This window comes from Eriocheir sinensis, unplaced genomic scaffold (assembly GCF_024679095.1).
Source record: "Eriocheir sinensis breed Jianghai 21 unplaced genomic scaffold, ASM2467909v1 Scaffold73, whole genome shotgun sequence".
In the NCBI taxonomy this organism is placed as follows: Eukaryota; Metazoa; Arthropoda; class Malacostraca; order Decapoda; family Varunidae; genus Eriocheir; species Eriocheir sinensis.
Window position 1 is genome coordinate 941579 of NW_026112087.1, and position 17235 is coordinate 958813.

The window sequence follows — 17235 nt, forward strand, 5'->3', positions numbered from 1 at the left end:
GATCATCTTTCCATAACAAACTGTCCTGTCCACTCGTACACCGACGACTCCACTCTGCATTATTCAACTTCTTTCAATAGAAGACCATCAGAACAGGAAGTACACGACTCCAGACTGGAGGCTGCAGAACGCTTAACCTCAGACCTTGCTATCATTTCCGATTGGGGCAGAAGGAACCTTGTGTCCTTCAATGCCTCAAAAACTCAATTTCTCCACCTATCAACTCGACACAATCTTCCAAACACCTATCCCCTATTCTTCGACAACACTCATCTGTCACCTTCTTCAACACTAAACATCATCGGCCTATCCTTAACTCAAAAGCTCAACTGGAAACTTCATATCTCCTCTCTCGCTAAATCAGCTTCCTCGAGGTTGGGCGTTCTGTATCGTGTCCGCAAGTTCTTCTCCCCATCGCAGCTGCTATCCATATACAGGGGCCTTGTCCGCCCTCGTATGGAGTATGCATTTCACGTATGGGGGGGCTCCACCCACACAGCTCTTCTGGACAGAGTGGAGGCTAAGGCTCTTCGTCTCATCAGGTCTCCTCCTCCTACTGATAGTCTTCTACCTCTTAAATTCCGCCGCGATGTTGCCTCTCTTTCTATCTTCTATCGATATTTCCACGCTGACTGCTCTTCTGAACTTGCTAACTGCATGCCTCCCCTACTCCCGCGGCCCCGCTGCACACGACTTTCTACTCATGCTCATCCCCATACTGTCCAAACCCCTTATGCAAGAGTTAACCTGCATCTTCAATCTTTCATCCCACACGCTGACAAACTCTGGAACTATCTTCCTTCATCTATATTTCCTCCTGCCTACGACTTGAACTCTTTCAAGAGGAGGGTATCAGGACACCTCTCCTCCTGAAATTGACCTCTCTTTCGGCCACCTCTTTTGATTCTTTTTTTAGGAGCAGCGAGTAGCGGGCTTTTTTTTATTATTGTTTCCTTTTTTTGTGTGCCCTTGAGCTGTCTCCTTTGTTTAAAAAAAAAAGCTTACGAGGCACGAGAAAATCAGGAATAAGAAGAGATAAGAGAAGGCTTATAATCAAAAGTAAGATCAAAAAATCAGGAAACGTAATCATATAAGTACAGAAAGAGCAGAGGCAGGTAGGAAAGTGTCGTGAGAGTAACGAGGGGATGAGTGAGTGCAGGAAATAATGAAGTGCGACGGGCAAAAATCAAGAGTAAGAGGAAACAATCAAGAATGTAAAAGAAATAATGAGAGAGAGAAACACAAAAATAAGAAATTTTAAAATTTAAAACTTATGTAGATACTCGTAATTAGGCGAGAATTGGAGAGAGAGAGAGAGAGAGAGAGAGAGAGAGAGAGAGAGAGAGAGAGAGAGAGAGAGAGAGAGAGAGGCTTGACGAAATAATAAAGAAAAAAAAACGATGGAGGGTAACATTCATAGAGTATACCGTGGTTGGAGGATGAGCCAAAGTTAAGTGTGGATTGATTCTCTCTCTCTCTCTCTCTCTCTCTCTCTCTCTCTCTCTCTCTCTCTCTCTCTCTCTCTCTCTCTCTCTCTCTCTCTCGGACGTAGTCTATCTTGATTTCCAGAAAGCGTTTGTTAAAGTCCCACATCATAAATTACTTTATAAATTAAAGCAAATAGGCATTGACGGTCAAGTAAACCAATGGATCACGAATTGGTTGAGCAACAGACAACAAAGAGTTGTGATTGACGGATTTAACTCAGAGTGGGCGCCGGTCACTAGTGGCGTCCCTCAGGGCTCGGTTCTTGGCCCAGTGCTCTTCATTATTGACATCAACGACGCGGATGTTGGACTCAATAATCGCATTAGTAAATTTGCAGACGACACAAAGATCGGTAACTCGGTTCTCACTGACGAAGACAGGCAAAGCCTCCAAGAGGATTTGCACAAAATTTCTGCTTGGTCGGATAAATGGAGATGCCCTTTAACGTAGACAAGTGCCAGGTCCTTCAAGTTGGAACAAAAAATAAGAAGTTCGATTACGAAATACGCGGCGTTAAACCCACAAGCGTTCAATGCGTTAAGGACCTGGGGATTAAAATCGCGTCAAACCTCAAATTCTCACATCAATGCATAGATGCAGCAAATAAAGCGAACAGAATGTTGGGCTTCATTAAAAGATTTTTTTTATTCAAGAATAAAGATGTAATACTTCCGCTCTACAATAGTTTAGTCAGACTCCTCTTGGAATATGCGGTACAGTTTTGGTCTCCCCACCATGCAAAGGACATTGCTAAACTAGAAGGTGTTCAGCGTCGAGCAACAAAAATGGTCCCTTCCTTGCGCAACAAATCCTACGAAGAAAGGCTTTCCACCCTTAACATGTTCTCTCTTGAGAAACGTCGCCTCCAAGGAAAATTGATCGAATGTTTTAAAATACTTAATGGTTTCACGAATGTAGACAGAACAAAATTGTTTATGATCGATGACACTTTGCGAACGAGGAACAATGGCACACAACTCAAATGTAGACAAGTTAATTCAGACTGCACCAAATTTTTTTTCACCAACGTTGTAGTGCGAGAATGGAATAAGCTCCCACCATCAGTGGTCCAGTGTAACACGATTGACTCCTTTAAAAACAAGCTCGACCGTCACTTCCTTGAACTTAATATTAACTAGAGTAGAAAAGCAACGTTTTGGTGCCATCTGATTAGTAAAATCACTTAGGTTTAAGGACAGACCACCTAGTCTGGACCATGGGGTCTGTGTGGTCTGATTTTCTATGTAAATCTCTCTCTCTCTCTCTCTCTCTCTCTCTCTCTCTCTCTCTCTCTCTCTCTCTCTCTCTCTCTCTCTCTCTCTCTCTCTCTCTCTCTCTAAAAAAAAAAAAAAGATGTCAGATAAATAATCTTATACAACAGTTTTAAACACTTCTTACTTTGAAAATGAAATTAAAAAGGGACAGTCCATTTATGCGATTGGATGTCGCTTCGCCGTGGAAAACAGTCAGACAAAAAAGAGTACCGGCACGTGGGTAATGTGAATCAGTATACAGAATATAAGATCGATATATATATATATATATATATATATATATATATATATATATATATATATATATATATATATATATATATATATATATATATATATATATATATATATATATATATATATATATATATATATATATATATATATATATATATATATATATATATATATATATATATATATATATATATATATATATATATATATATATATATATATATATATATATATATATATATATATATATATATATATATATATATATATATATATATATATATATATATATATATATATATATATATATATATATATATATATATATATATAAACGGATAGACAAAAAACTTCACTAGGAGCAGTAACGCCGCCACATCTGGATGGCTTCTGTCTGGCCTATAACCTCCTGCCACAGCTACACAATGACGCTTACCCCGCACCCATAAGCCTTACATTGGTTAAAATAAGCAGTCACATTTTGCGCAGTATTCTTGCACCGCCACACCAACACAGCCATAACTGTGCGAAGTGACACCACGTACACCTGTGAAGCAGTGCAGGTATGTGATGTGAAATCGTATATTATTGTGCGTTATGAGAGTATTACAACACACACACACACACACACACACACACACACACACACACACACACACACACATAGTTCAGCCTCCTCTCCGGTGTAATAATTCCCGGCTTGTTCAGACATCAGTCCATCGCCAACCTCGCCTCAGGACATCGGGGTCAGGTTTGTTTTGTCTGGCGGACAGAATCGTTTCGGAAATCAGTACTGAAGCCCGTTTTGTTCACCACTCAGGTATACGGTTTTGAGAAGTACAGAAACCCGAGGTTGGTTGATCCAAACCCGGGCACAATGCTAAATCAGAACCTCCGTTATCCCCTCGTGACACCAATAAATAGGAGGAAGGTGAGGACAATAATATGCTGCCCCACCAGTCTGGCGATGTAGCCATGCAGTCTAATGGACGACGAACGCGTGGTGAATTATGGCAGTGGCTGCATCGTGAAATAGAAAGGAAGTGGAATTAATGCATGTAGCTCCCACTTATCAAGCGATGTAGCAGCGAATGCTAACCGTATGAGGAATGTGTGACAATGGGTACAATGGGGAGTAGGAGGGAAAGGGGGATGATGTGTGTCGCCCGCCTATCTAGCGATGTAGCGATGCGTGACTAATGCACGACGAACTTACGAGCAACGCGTGGCGGCGGGCACAATGGATGAGCGGCTCCGGGTGACGTAAGGTTCAGATATTTGTTATGTAAATCCATAACGCCCCAAGCCTCTCGACGGTGAATCTCGCTTTGGTTTGTCCGTGTATCGTACAAACCTGCAAAGCTAGCCTCGCAGTGTTTCTCGGTCACTGCTGCGCCATAGTTGTCCTGCTGTGTTGAAGGCAGATCACTCGTGGTCGAGTGATTCTGTTTAGATTCGAATCCACTTCAGCTCGACTCTATATTTCTGGTGCCACCAAGGTTCCTCAAGAAAGGTTATCCGATACGCAGCATGGGGTACCGATCGGGGGAAGGGGGGGGTGCGTGACGTCAAAATGACGAATCCCGTGCCCCGGATGAATTAGCTCCGCCTCCGGCCGAGGCTTGAGGCTAAGGAGGCAAGAGTGGAGGGGCGGAAGGGGGGTGAAGAGAGGTGACAACATGAAATATATAATGGCAGAGCTTGAGGCTGAGGATTCAAGAGTAGAGGGGAGGAAGGGGGGTGAAGAGAGGTGACGGCATGAAATATATAATGGCAGAGCTTGAGGATGTGGAGGCAGGAGTAGAGGGGAGAGAGGTATTGCCCGTGCCTCAGCGCCATCCGCTAGGATGGCCTAAAAAATCCCCCAGATGATAGGTGAAGCTATAAAAATTTGCCGCCAGATTTGTCTTGAAAATCCGCCAGTTACTCTTGTCAATTCTAAGATTTTTCCCGCTAGATTAACTGCAATTCCGCCAGATCTAGCGGAAAATCCGCTAAAATGGCATCACTGCCGGTCACCGGTGAGCTCGGGAGTTCGGAACCCTCATCCCTCCTCCCTCCTCGGGCGCAGCTGACACAATGCGCAGTGGATTGGCACTGGATCGGTTAACCTAATTCTTGAAGAACCTTGAGTGCCACAGATATGCACCAGCACATTGTTACGCCTTCACATACCTAAAGTTACAGTTACCCACTAGTGTTATAGAAGCAGAAGCCATGTCAGACATGGAGTTATGTTCAGAGATTGAATCAGAACCTTTGCCGGGGCATACATGGGACGTACATGTCTCAAGTAGAGAAGTGAAAACTTGTAGCAAAATGAAAAAAAAAAACTACAATTCACCACTCAGACATTTTTTTTATCTAGCGAAACATCCCAGCACTGTTATTTAACACAGTTTATACGAATGGGATACGAGAGAGATAAGCCGTCATGGTGGTGCATAAAATACACAATTACATCGCTTTGCACCAGAACGAGCGAGCCATTGCCGGAAACAGCAGTAATACATCACTTGTCCCGTAGTGCTTAGACGCCTGAAACGGAATAGTGTGTGTGGGGGGTTTAGGTTGGGTATAGAGGGGAGGGGGGGTGGATGAAGAGGTATAGGAAAAAAGGGAGGGAAGAGATGGGAAGGTGGCATGGAGGGAGAACAGTAGGAAAAGAGAGGGAGCGAGGGAGGGCAGAGAAAAGAAAATTATAGGGAGGGAGGAAGGAAGAAAGGAGAGGGAGCTAGGGGGAAGGGGATATAAAAGGTATAGAGGTGGGAAGGAAGGGGAAGTTTTTTTTTTTTCATTCGGCCTTTACGCCTCCGTGATCTAATGATCAGCGTACCTGGCTACCACTCCGCGGGCCCGGGTTCGAATCCCGGCCCGGGCAATTGTCGTGCAGCCCACACTATTGTTCATCCTCCCTCTCGGGGTGGTTGATAAATGGGTACCTGGGGAAACCCGAGGAAGGTAAACTGTGCCAATCCCGGATTTCACACTGGCCCGTGCCCCGGGGTAATCGTTTATTACCTACCACAGGCTCAAAGGACCAACAGAGCGGAGATGAGCACCGCAGCCACGCGCAGCTATAGCGTATGCACCCACCTTTACCTTCACCTTTATAGCGTCGGTAGGCTTTCTTCATGGGGCCTGCTGGTCGGCCCCAGTCTTTTACACTGGCGCCAACTTGCTTGGTTCATGCTGCTCCCCGGAACTCATCTAAGACACTCTTTAGAGTGTTTATCTAGATTATAGAGTCAGGGTTGACGGGTGGTCTTCAGGACAGCATGTGGGCAGTTTTAGGCCAGTTAGTAGAGTGGCTTAGCCAGATTCAGTCACCGACGGGACTTGGATTTCGGGCGACGTTTTTGGGGGGAAGGGTTCTATATTTTGTTACTTAGTTTGCTACACCCTACCTTGTTGACTCTATGTGTGACAATTTCACTTGCTTCAAGGTGTTCTTAACGAATCAGCAAGTTTACAGACATTGAGTTACTTTTATTTCACTCGTTAAATAAATATGCTCAGTATGCTCCTTAATAAACAATGTTTTTCTTTTTTCTCATTAAATATATTTCACCCTGCAGTGCATTGTTCCCTGCAGCTTGTATTTCACGCTATTACTGAGTTTTTTGCACCCTGCTCCAACCCAGAGTTCATTGTTCGCATAAATCTATACTACACTGAATGCAACGTACATACACACAGGCAATAAAACCCCATCAGGCTAGGAGGACGAACAGATGCAGATAAAAATTGTACCGAATCAGAAAACGCATTACGTATTTTTGTTTTTCCTCATTTTCCTCGCGATCTTCATTTGCCTTTAGGGGAGACCGGGGCAAGTTGGCACACTTTTTACATTTTCCCTGATGGAAGCAAAACAATAGCGGATTTTGTTAAGTTGATAATTTCAGTCAAAAATACAAAGATTCCTCTTACATTCCATGCACTAAAAACAATGTTTTATCTCTAAACAAAAGTACAGCATTCTTTAGAAACAAATAATTAATATGTGTCAACTTACCCCCCATACGGGGTAAGTTGGCACACACTAATGGGTAAGCTGGCACCTCATATATTAAAAGCAACTTAGAAGCATATGACCGTAAATTTAGATGCAGATTATCTGTCCTGCGTAATTTAAAGACTATTCTGTCACAAAGTAACACAAAATATACATTTTCAGTCAAGGAAATACCGATGCCATAGCATCATAACAAAAGACTGACCATTTATCATGTTAAAGTGAAAATAATTAATTCATTGTAGCCTAATTGTTTATCAATCTATCGGTCAAAAGCAGCCTAGCACTGTAGGCTATGTGAGTGTGTGCATGCCGCAACCAGTTCATGCATAGCCTAATATGGGACAAGTTGGCACTGAGCCAACGTGCCCCGTCTGCATTGTACCAACTTGCCCCATTCAAGAAATTGGTCTTAAGCAACGATTTTAGTATATACTGAAAAACCTTGTGTGATTGGTATTGAGGGTAAACAGTCCTTATACCCTAAGTTATAATATGGCTGAGTTGAAAAGTACCCCTCAATAAATAGACACATGTTATAGCAAATAATATAAACGAAAGAAAATTTACTTTCCAGCATCAAAATCAAACTTTGCCGCATAGCAGCCAACCTAAAGTTAGGATGGCAGTCTGTTGGCAACTGGGGAACAATGTGGCGATCTTTTGGTGTGCGTATCGCTGCCGTCGAGCGGTAAATAGTGAAATTATTTAAAGTGTGCCAACTTGCCCCTGTAGCCAACTTGTCCCGGTCTCCCCTACTCTAAGGCGGGGTTCCCACTATTCCGTTTTGACGGATCCGTAGACGTTAATGACGTCAAAATGACGTCAGCGAAACAGCGGCCGCTCGGCACGGATGATCCACTCCGTCAGTCCATCGCTCATCATTTGTTGACAAACATATGGACAGCATTAACCACAACGACTTCTTGAATATGTTATTTTGTAGCTAAGTACTTCTATTTCGTATTTCCATGATACGTAGAATATTCAACATCACTGGACTGGCACCACCACCCCTACCCCGGATTCAAATGTTAAGGCGGGATTCCCACTATTCCGTTTTCACGGATCCTTCACTGGACTGGCACCACCACCCCTACCCTGGATTCAAAAGTTAAGGCGGGGTTCCCACTATTCCGTTTTCACTGATCCATCGACTATCAGTGACGTCATCAACGGAGCCCGGGGTCCCGCGCGGAGCCCGTCCAGAGATGAACTCAGGTTAACTTTTGGATCCGGGGCTGGGGTGGTGGTGCCAGTCCAGTGATGTTGAATATTCTACGTATCACGGACATATGAAATATAAGTACTTAGCTACAAAATAACATATACAAGAAGTCGTTGTACACAGTCTGCAGATGGGGGCTGGCAGGTGGTATAGAACCGAGAAAGTCGCCTAAAGCTGAAGAGGTTCACGCCTGGAGGTGTGGAGTGCCGCAACTCCTTCCAGGCTCTCTCTGAGACGAAGGAGGAGGAAGCAGTGGAGGTGAAGGAGAGGAGGGCAGTTGACAAATCCCTGCCCAGAGGTAACATTTTGGTTGTTGGGGATAGCCAGGTCAGGTTTTTAGATAGGGCCTGCTGTGCTAGTGATAGGAAGCACAGGATCCGTGTGTGTTTTCCAGGGGCGGGGATTAGGGATGTAAGCGATAGGGTCGAGACGTGCATGTCAGGCGAGGTAGTCAAACCCATCGTCTACCTTAGCGTGGGAGGGAAGGACATAGGAAGGTTACGTAGCGAGCAGCTTCTGCGTCGCTATATGGAGGATCTGCGTAGGGTCACGAGTAAGGGCAGTGTTCCTGTTGTGTGTGGGGTTCTGCCAAGGGGGCGGGTTGGTGGCATTTGGTTGTCCAGGGCTATTGCATTAAACTGCAGGTTGGCATATTATTGCAAAGACAATGGACGGACATTTGTCGTCACCTGGGACCGATTCTATGGCAAGAACCACCTATACCAGGGGGACGGGGTTCACCTTTCACGAGAGGGGGTTCAGATCTTGTCCGATTCCCTTGAACGTGGATTGGGGGCCCTACAGTTTTTTTTAGAGTAGGTAAGAGGGGGCCTAAGATGGCAATAGCTAGTGGGAACATTAAATGTACATAATGATAGCAGTTACAGGGTAAGTCAAGGGGTAGGTCTAAATGTTTACTATACAAACAGTAGAAGCATTAGGAAAAAAATAGATTTATTGATGGGAAAGGCGTGCGTAGAAAAATGTGATATGATAGCAATCACAGAATCTTGGATTAATATTGTAGACAGACACTTTCTCCCAGAATTAAAGATTGAAGGGTATAGGTTATTCCACCAAGATCGAATAGGCAGGAAGGGGGTGGGGTCGCAGTCTTCGTCAGGGACGATCTTAAGTGTATCATTAACAACTCAATCAAGGTAGATAGTAATACAGAATCCCTCTGGGTAGAAACAATAGGTAGGAAGGAGAAGCTTGCCATAGGAGTACTTTTGCAGACCGCCCAACCTTAACAGGGATAGTACCCGACCCCTTTTACAGGAAATTAATAGGGTGTCAAGATATAGGAATATGTGTGTAATTGGGGATTTTAATCATAGGAACATAGAGTGGGATACTTTATCAGGAGACCAGGAGGCACAGGATTTGTTAGATGTGATACAGGATAGTTTCATTAAGCAGTTAATTAGAATACCAACGAGGAAAGAAAATATTTTGGATTTGTTGTTAACTAATAGAGAGGACAAAATAAGCAACATAGAGGTTGGGGATTCATTAAATAACAGTGATCATAATGAAATTAGATTTAACATTAAATGGGAGGACAGAGTCAGCAGTAACTACACATTAATACCTGACTTCAGGAAGGCGGAGTACGAGGGGTTAAGAAACCAGCTGCAAAGGATTAGGGAAGTAGGATCAGAAGTAGGTCAGGACCCAGAGCAGGGAGGGGCGTTAATCTCTGGTGAGGTCACTAGTCAGGTCAGTAGCTTGGAGGGTGAGTACAATAGTCTGGTCAGGGAGATTGAACTAGGGCAGCAACAGTTTAACCTCACAGGGAAGTCAGGTCAACAGGTAATTACCCGCGATGGAGGACATACAGGCTAAAAACTGAAATAGGAAGGAAAAGAGGACTATACGTTAGAATCAAGAGGGGGGAGACTCACCTAAAGGACAGTTATAACGATTTAGCTAGAACAGTAAAGAAGAACACGCGTATAGCAAAACGTAATTATGAGATTATAGTTGCCAGGGAAGCAAAGACCAATCCAAAGGGTTTCTTTCAGCTTTATAAGACCAATGTTAGGGATAAGATAGGGCCGCTCAAGTCAGGAGAATCACTGATTGATAGAGATGAGGAAATGAGCGAGGCGTTAAATATATATTTCTTAACTGTATTTACCAAAGAAAGATTAGATGATATACCCGTACCTCAGGGATATCAGATCTACTGGGGAGAAGAGGTAGAAGGATTAACCGACATCAACATAAGTAGGGAGCTCCACGTGTCTTCGACTGTACTGACGTTGATGTCGTTGATATGATCCCACGCAGTAGGAGACAGCAGTTCGCGGGCTAGGTTGAAGGAGAAAGAAGAGGAGGAGGAGGAGGAGGAGGAGGAAGGGGAACACACACACACACACACACACACACACACACACACACACACACACACACACACACACACACAAGCACAGAAACAAAGGCATAGAAACAGAGAGAGAACATAACCACTCTCCGTTTGGCATTCACGTTTTTCTCCTTAGTATAATTGCATTTAGATGTCTCGACAACGTTCACTGAGCGAACACACACACACACACACACACACACACACACGGCAGCATATCTTGCTTTTCACTTCAAGATTTTAGGGACAAAGGAGGAGGAGGAGGAGGAAGAGGACAGAAGGGAACGGGAACGGGGGTAATCGCAAGTGAAATGGGAAACGAAATGGAAATGTAGACGATGGTGGAGGAGGAATAGAATGACGAATTGGTAAAGAATGGGTGATCAAGGAGGCGCGGCGGAGTACACAGCAGAGAGATAATTACGGCTTCTCTGAGAATTTATAGTCCAATGAAAATTAAGCGGTGCGGAATCTTACCAGCCGCGTAACACTGATGACACACGGATCAGGAGGTAGAGTATAGCGGGTCCGGGGATGGGCAGGAAGAGGGAAGGGGAGTGAGGAAGGAATGCGAAGGGTGTTTACCTATGATGAATTGATTGTCTGTTTTTTTCGTATTTGGACTTTGCAGGTTTTCCTAGTGTCATTTTTTGTGGGGATTCGTTTGATATTGTTCCATAACTTTCGGATTGTGAGTTATGCAATTTAAGTGTACTATTGTCTACCGTGGATGAGTTTAGTGTTTCAGTGTTTTTCTTAGTTCTCGTCACATTTTCTTCATATTGTATATGGTAAAATTTTAAAGTGTCTCGTTTCTTTGTTCGGAGTGTTGGGTAATATCGGTTCCCGCTGGTCGGTGGGATCTTGAGGGATCAGGACAGGCGTGTGAGGGGGACTAGGAGCGAGTTTCACGGTGGGAGAGAAGAGGGAGATAATTGGATACGAGGGGAAGGTGGAAGGGGGTATTGTTATTTATAGCCTGTGTGTGTGATTTTTTTTGTGCTTCATGTAGCACCGGTAGGCCTTCTTGAGGAGCCTTATGGACGGCCCCAGCCCGTTAGAGGCGCAAGCTAATTTTATTTATAATGGCTGCCGTCATGTATGACTCTTACTTGGCCCATGCTGCCACCCCCGGTGCTCCTCTTGATAGAAGTCGTTGAAATTAAGGTTGATTATAGATCCGGACATCATGTGGGTAATCTTCCACCACTCGGCGATGACTTGAAAAATCAGCGTGTTCCGGTGGGGACTCAAACCTAGTCCACGCCATGATCAATAGAATATACCAGGTCTTCTCTACCTCGTACCAGAATTCTCCTCTTGTGCGCAGTGATGTTACCTGCAGCCCCTCAGTCTGCTTCGATTGAAATCACCCCACCAGTCTTCACCTGACCACAGGTGTAGACGCATCTCGTGTGCTCCATTTTGTTTGATTTCGATGGGTGATTTTAGCATATAGGATTAAGAAACTGCAGCAGTCACACAATTAATGGGCAGGGGTAAGAAAAGACTGGGTAGAAGTGGTTAAGGTGTTACAGAGGGTGTCAGAGGGTGGACAGGAGAACTGTTTAATAGAGGATGATTCCGGCGAGTAAGAATGTGTCCAGAAATACTTGGATAAGAAGGTTCATTACACACACACACACACACACACACACACACACACACACACACACACACACACACACACACACACCAACAAAAAGTTTCAGTAACCCATGAAATATCTCGTTTTCTGTATAATTCTCCTCCTGCTCTCTATCATACTGCTTCTGACGTCATTATCTGCGCGTGCGATGACCTGGTATATTCTGTTGATCTTGGTCCACGCTAGGTCCTCGGGTTCACCATGCCCGCAAGCTAACCACTCAGCTACCTCTCTCTCTCTCTCTCTGTGTGTGTGTGTATGTGTGTGTGTGTGTGTGTGTGTGTGTGTGCGCGCGCATTATAATTACTTATTTCCCAGCCCGGCGGTCTCTTGGGGCCATGGGTGGCAGGTCTCCCCTGGTCTGGTGGGGAAAGTTTGATTGTGACTGACGCAGGGGAAAGTGGTTTAAATGATCCCCAACACTGCACTTTACACGGCTGGTCGAAGCTAACGAAAAGTATAAAATTATATGCCTTAATACGCTGCTCCCATTGATAAACAGTGGACGATGCTTCATTAAAAAATATCTTGATTGAGTTAAGTCCCTTTTCTTCCCCCTGTACCCTTTCCTCCTCCGAATCATCATCATCGTCAGCAGCAGCATCAGTATCATCATGATCCCCCTCCTCTCACCCCCTACAGACGGAGCACGGGGTCAACGTGAGCACTTCGCGCGTCAAAGTGGTCGCCTCCCGCCGCCACCACGGCCAGCGTCTCACCTGCACCGCCGTCAACCCGCTCGTCCCCAGCGCTGGACTCTCAGACTCCACGCTCCTCAACGTCACCTGTGAGTTCCGACACACCTGTTTTGACGCAACGCTCCTCTGCTTTCTCGTGTGGCTTCCTGCGTGTTGCATCTGTTTTTCTCTACGTGTTCTTGTGTCTTAGCTGCATGGCATTAGCTTGTATCTCCTGGTTGTGTGTGCTTTTTTATATGCATATTTGATTGGCTCCTGTAATTTGCCTGTGTTTCGTGTGTTGATTTTGTTACGGGTTACTTCTGTGTTTATGATGTATATGGGTTTGTGTTCTTGTGTTTTGTGCTTGTCTAATCTTGTCTTTCGCCCATAAATTTTGAGGTACACACACTCAAAAAAACTATCGTTACACATTCAGCACGATACAAACTGACACCAAGGACGAAGCCATTGAGAACAGGCTACTCACTGCGTGTGTTGGGTGTGCGTTCACTTGCCTAAACCAAGTGAGCGGGACTCGTAAATGAAGCAGTAGAATTTGAGCTTCATAAAACACACAGGTGGAGTCTTAGTCGAAGTTAATTGATCTGTGTTCTTTGTAGCTATAATATTGTAGTGTTTGGGGTAATGAAATTATGCTTTAACACCTCACACACAAGTGAAAAGTTAAAATTTCGTCCATTTAGGAGACAATATGATAAACACCTTGCGGTGATGAGTCACTCAGGATTCGGATTTCAGAGTGAATCCCACTGACTGATCGCCACATACGGCTCCACTGAGCCTAGGAGGTTACGTAAAACTTAGCTAACCCTTATGATAGATTTATAGTGGATTATAAACTTGACTTATCACCCAAATGGTAAAATAACGTTGGCATTGGTTTCACTAGTATAGCATGCACTACTCGAGTCACGGTATTCGCTTGTCTCGAAACAATCATGGAATGCACCCAATAAGAATAATTCTCTAATAATTGTTGGCGAGCCATTATGCCAACATGTTAGACAAATTAAATCCTGCATGCAAGCTATTTAATATATTACTTTTCTCCAGAGACGGCTAATTTCGGCAATTCAAAACGACCGTGCCTAAATTCTTTATTCGTCAACTTAAACAGCGCTCAAAGTTCCTACTTTTTATTCGGCAACGAGGCAGCACAAGAGAGAAGGGTAGCCCAGGAGCAGATTGAAACAATCTGATGAACTCCATGCAACTCTGTTTAAACTTTAGCTCTCTTACTAGCAATGCTTTTAAGCGTTGCAATTTGATGTGTTTTTTTTCAGATGCCCACAACTTGTTCATGAAAGAAAAGACACGATCAGTGGAAGCATTAGTTCCAGGATGGCACATTATGAACTGAACTATATCTGACATGCGTTGATGGTTGTTTATGTCTTTGACATGGGAGAATACTTTTACCCACAGCTGGTACGTATATCATATGAGCATTATTGTTTAATAATTTGTGAATATAAAGCTTAAACAGGTGGCACTCAAATCACTCTTAATATTATGGTGGAGGGCGGGGGGCTTCGTGGCGCAGTGGTTAGCACGCTCAACTGACAACCAAGAGAGCCCGGGTTCGATTCCCGGGCGGAGTGGAAAAATTTGGGCGGCTTTTCCGATACCCTACGCCCCTGTCCACCCAACAGTGAATGGGTACCAGGTATTAATCGGGGGTTGTGTCCCGTCTCCTGGGCTCTTTTCCCTTTTATAATTCCTTCCCCTTCTGTCTCTCCGGCATATAACCACAGATGTTGCGCCGACTAAACGAAACTTTCTAATATTATGGTGATATCTGGTATCTCATGTCTCCCCTCCTCTCTATCCCTCCCTTACGGGGGTCCTGTCCTGCTCCCCCCAGCAGAGCTGAAGTGGTGGGGGTTATCGCACTCTCACCAACCCTGCCGAGATTACCTGGTTGCTCAGTGTGAAATTCTTCGGACCCCACTGTAACGATAGTTTTTTTAGTGTGTTTACACACACTCAAAAAATTATCGTTACACATTCAGCACGATACAAACTGACACCAAGGACGAGGCCATTGAGAACAGGCTACTCATGTTGGTATCACTGCGTGTGTTGGGTGTGGGTTAACTGAACCAAGTGAGCGGGACTCGTAAATGAAGCAGCAGAATTTGAGCTGGCACAGTAACGCTTCATAAAACACACAGGTGGAGTCTTAGTCGAAGTTAATTGATCTGTGTTCTTTGTAGCTATAATACTGTAGTGTTGGGGGTGATGGAATTATGCTTTAACACCTCACACACAAGAGTTAAAATTTCGTCCATTTAGGAGACAATATGATAAACACCTTGCGGTGATGAGTCACTTAGGATTCGGATATCAGAGTGAGTCCCACTGACAGATCGCCACATACAGCTCCACTGAGCCTAGGAGGTTACGTAAAACTTAGTTAACCCTTATGATATATTTATAGTGGATTATAAACTTGACTTATCACCCAAATGGTAAGATAACGTTGGCATTGGTTTCACTAGTTTAGCATGCACTACTCGACTCACGGTATTCGCTTGTCTCGAAACAATCATGGAATGCACCCGATAAGATTAATTCTCTAATAATTATCGGCGAGTCATTATAGCAACATGTTAGACAAATTAACCTCTGCATGCAAGCTATTTAATAAATTACTCTTCTCGAGAGACGGGTAATTTCGGCAATTCAAAACGCCCGCGCCAAATTCCTTATTCGTCAACTTAAGAAGCGTGCAAAGTTCCTACTTTTTATTAGGCAATGAGGCAGCACAAGAAAGAAGGGTAGCCTAGGCGTAGATTAAAACAACCTGTAGAAGTCCATGCAACTCTTTTTAAACTTGATCTTTCTTACCAGCAATGCTATTAGCGTTGCAATTTGAAGTCTTTTTTTCATATGCCCACAACTTGTTAATGAAAGAAAATACACGTTCAATGGAAGGATTAGCTTCAGGATGGCACATTATGAACTGAGCTATATCTGACATGCGTTGATGGTTGTTTTTGTCTTAGACATGGGAAAATACTTCTACCCACCGCTGTTACGTATATCATGAGCGGGGGGAGGGGGGGGGATCCATAAATTCCCCCAGGGAGGACTCCCCTTCTGGCTTCCGACTTGAGAGGTGTCCTGATAACTCCTGGAACCTCCTCCTTATTAATTTCTGCAACATTCGCGGTCTTAGTTCTAATTTTCTTTCTGTGGAACACCATCTCTCCTCCCCTAAACCTCACCTTTTCTTCCTCACCGAAACACAGGTTTCTGAGGCTACTGACAGCAATCTCTACTCTGTTCCCTCCTACTATCTCTATCCTAAATTTCAATCCAAAGCTGGATGTTGCGCCTACGTGCGCAACGACATCATTTGCCTCTTACCTTGACTCTTCTGAATTTTCCACCATCTGGCTAAGACTTCATGGGCATTCTATTACTAAATACATATGTGCTGTTTATCTCTCCCCGAACTCTACTAACTATGTAAAATTCTTTGACTATTTGAACTCTAAAGTGGAGCACATCTTGACTCTCTCTCCCTTCCCTGAACTCTCCATCTTGGGACTGACTGACTGACTGACTGACTGAGAGAGAGAGAGAGAGAGAGAGAGAGAGAGAGAGAGAGAGAGAGAGAGAGAGAGAGAGAGAGAGAGAGAGAGAGAGAGAGAGTAAATATAGACTATTGTATGTTATGGTGAACTAGTGCAGAAAGGGAGGGCGAGGGGAGAGACGAGGATTGGTAGAGACCTGGAAGTTAATAAGGGGGAACACACACACACACACACACACACACACACACACACACACACACACACACACACACACACGCACGCACACACACAGATCGATAGGTAGATAGATATATAGATATTTTATTGACCACAAAAAAATATTAACGGTCCTAACATGTATTTACAAAATATTCATGTTTGGTGCGGTATCACAAAGGATGTGATACCAAAAAAGAATGTCCGGGAAACAGCATATTAATTAAACAAGTAAATCGATGAATAAATAAATCAAAGAAACCTAAATTAATCACATTATCTAAGACAATGTACATAAAACACATAAAACTAAGACTTAAAATCGAAATGAAGATTAAGAAACACAAATTCTAAGACATAAGAAAGCTAAGGTAAGAACAGATAAATCAGCATTTTAAACAAGTAAAAATATGATTAATAAAACAAAGACACCTAAATTAAACATAATATCTAAAACAATGTCCATTAAACACACAATATAAAGCAAAACTTAAAATCATAATGAAAATCAT

General features: G+C 43.7%; 1 protein-coding gene across 1 annotated transcript in view; it reads left to right on the forward strand.

Annotated features, from left to right (window-relative positions):
- Positions 1-13224, forward strand: part of LOC126994151 (nephrin-like) — a 92784-nt gene extending 79560 nt beyond the window's left edge. The window contains exon 6 of the mRNA XM_050853401.1: positions 12907-13224. Within this exon, the coding sequence (XP_050709358.1) occupies positions 12907-13152 (246 nt within the window). The 3' untranslated portion in view covers positions 13153-13224. The remainder of the gene's footprint in view (positions 1-12906) is intronic.
- The last annotated feature ends 4011 nt before the right edge of the window (positions 13225-17235 follow it).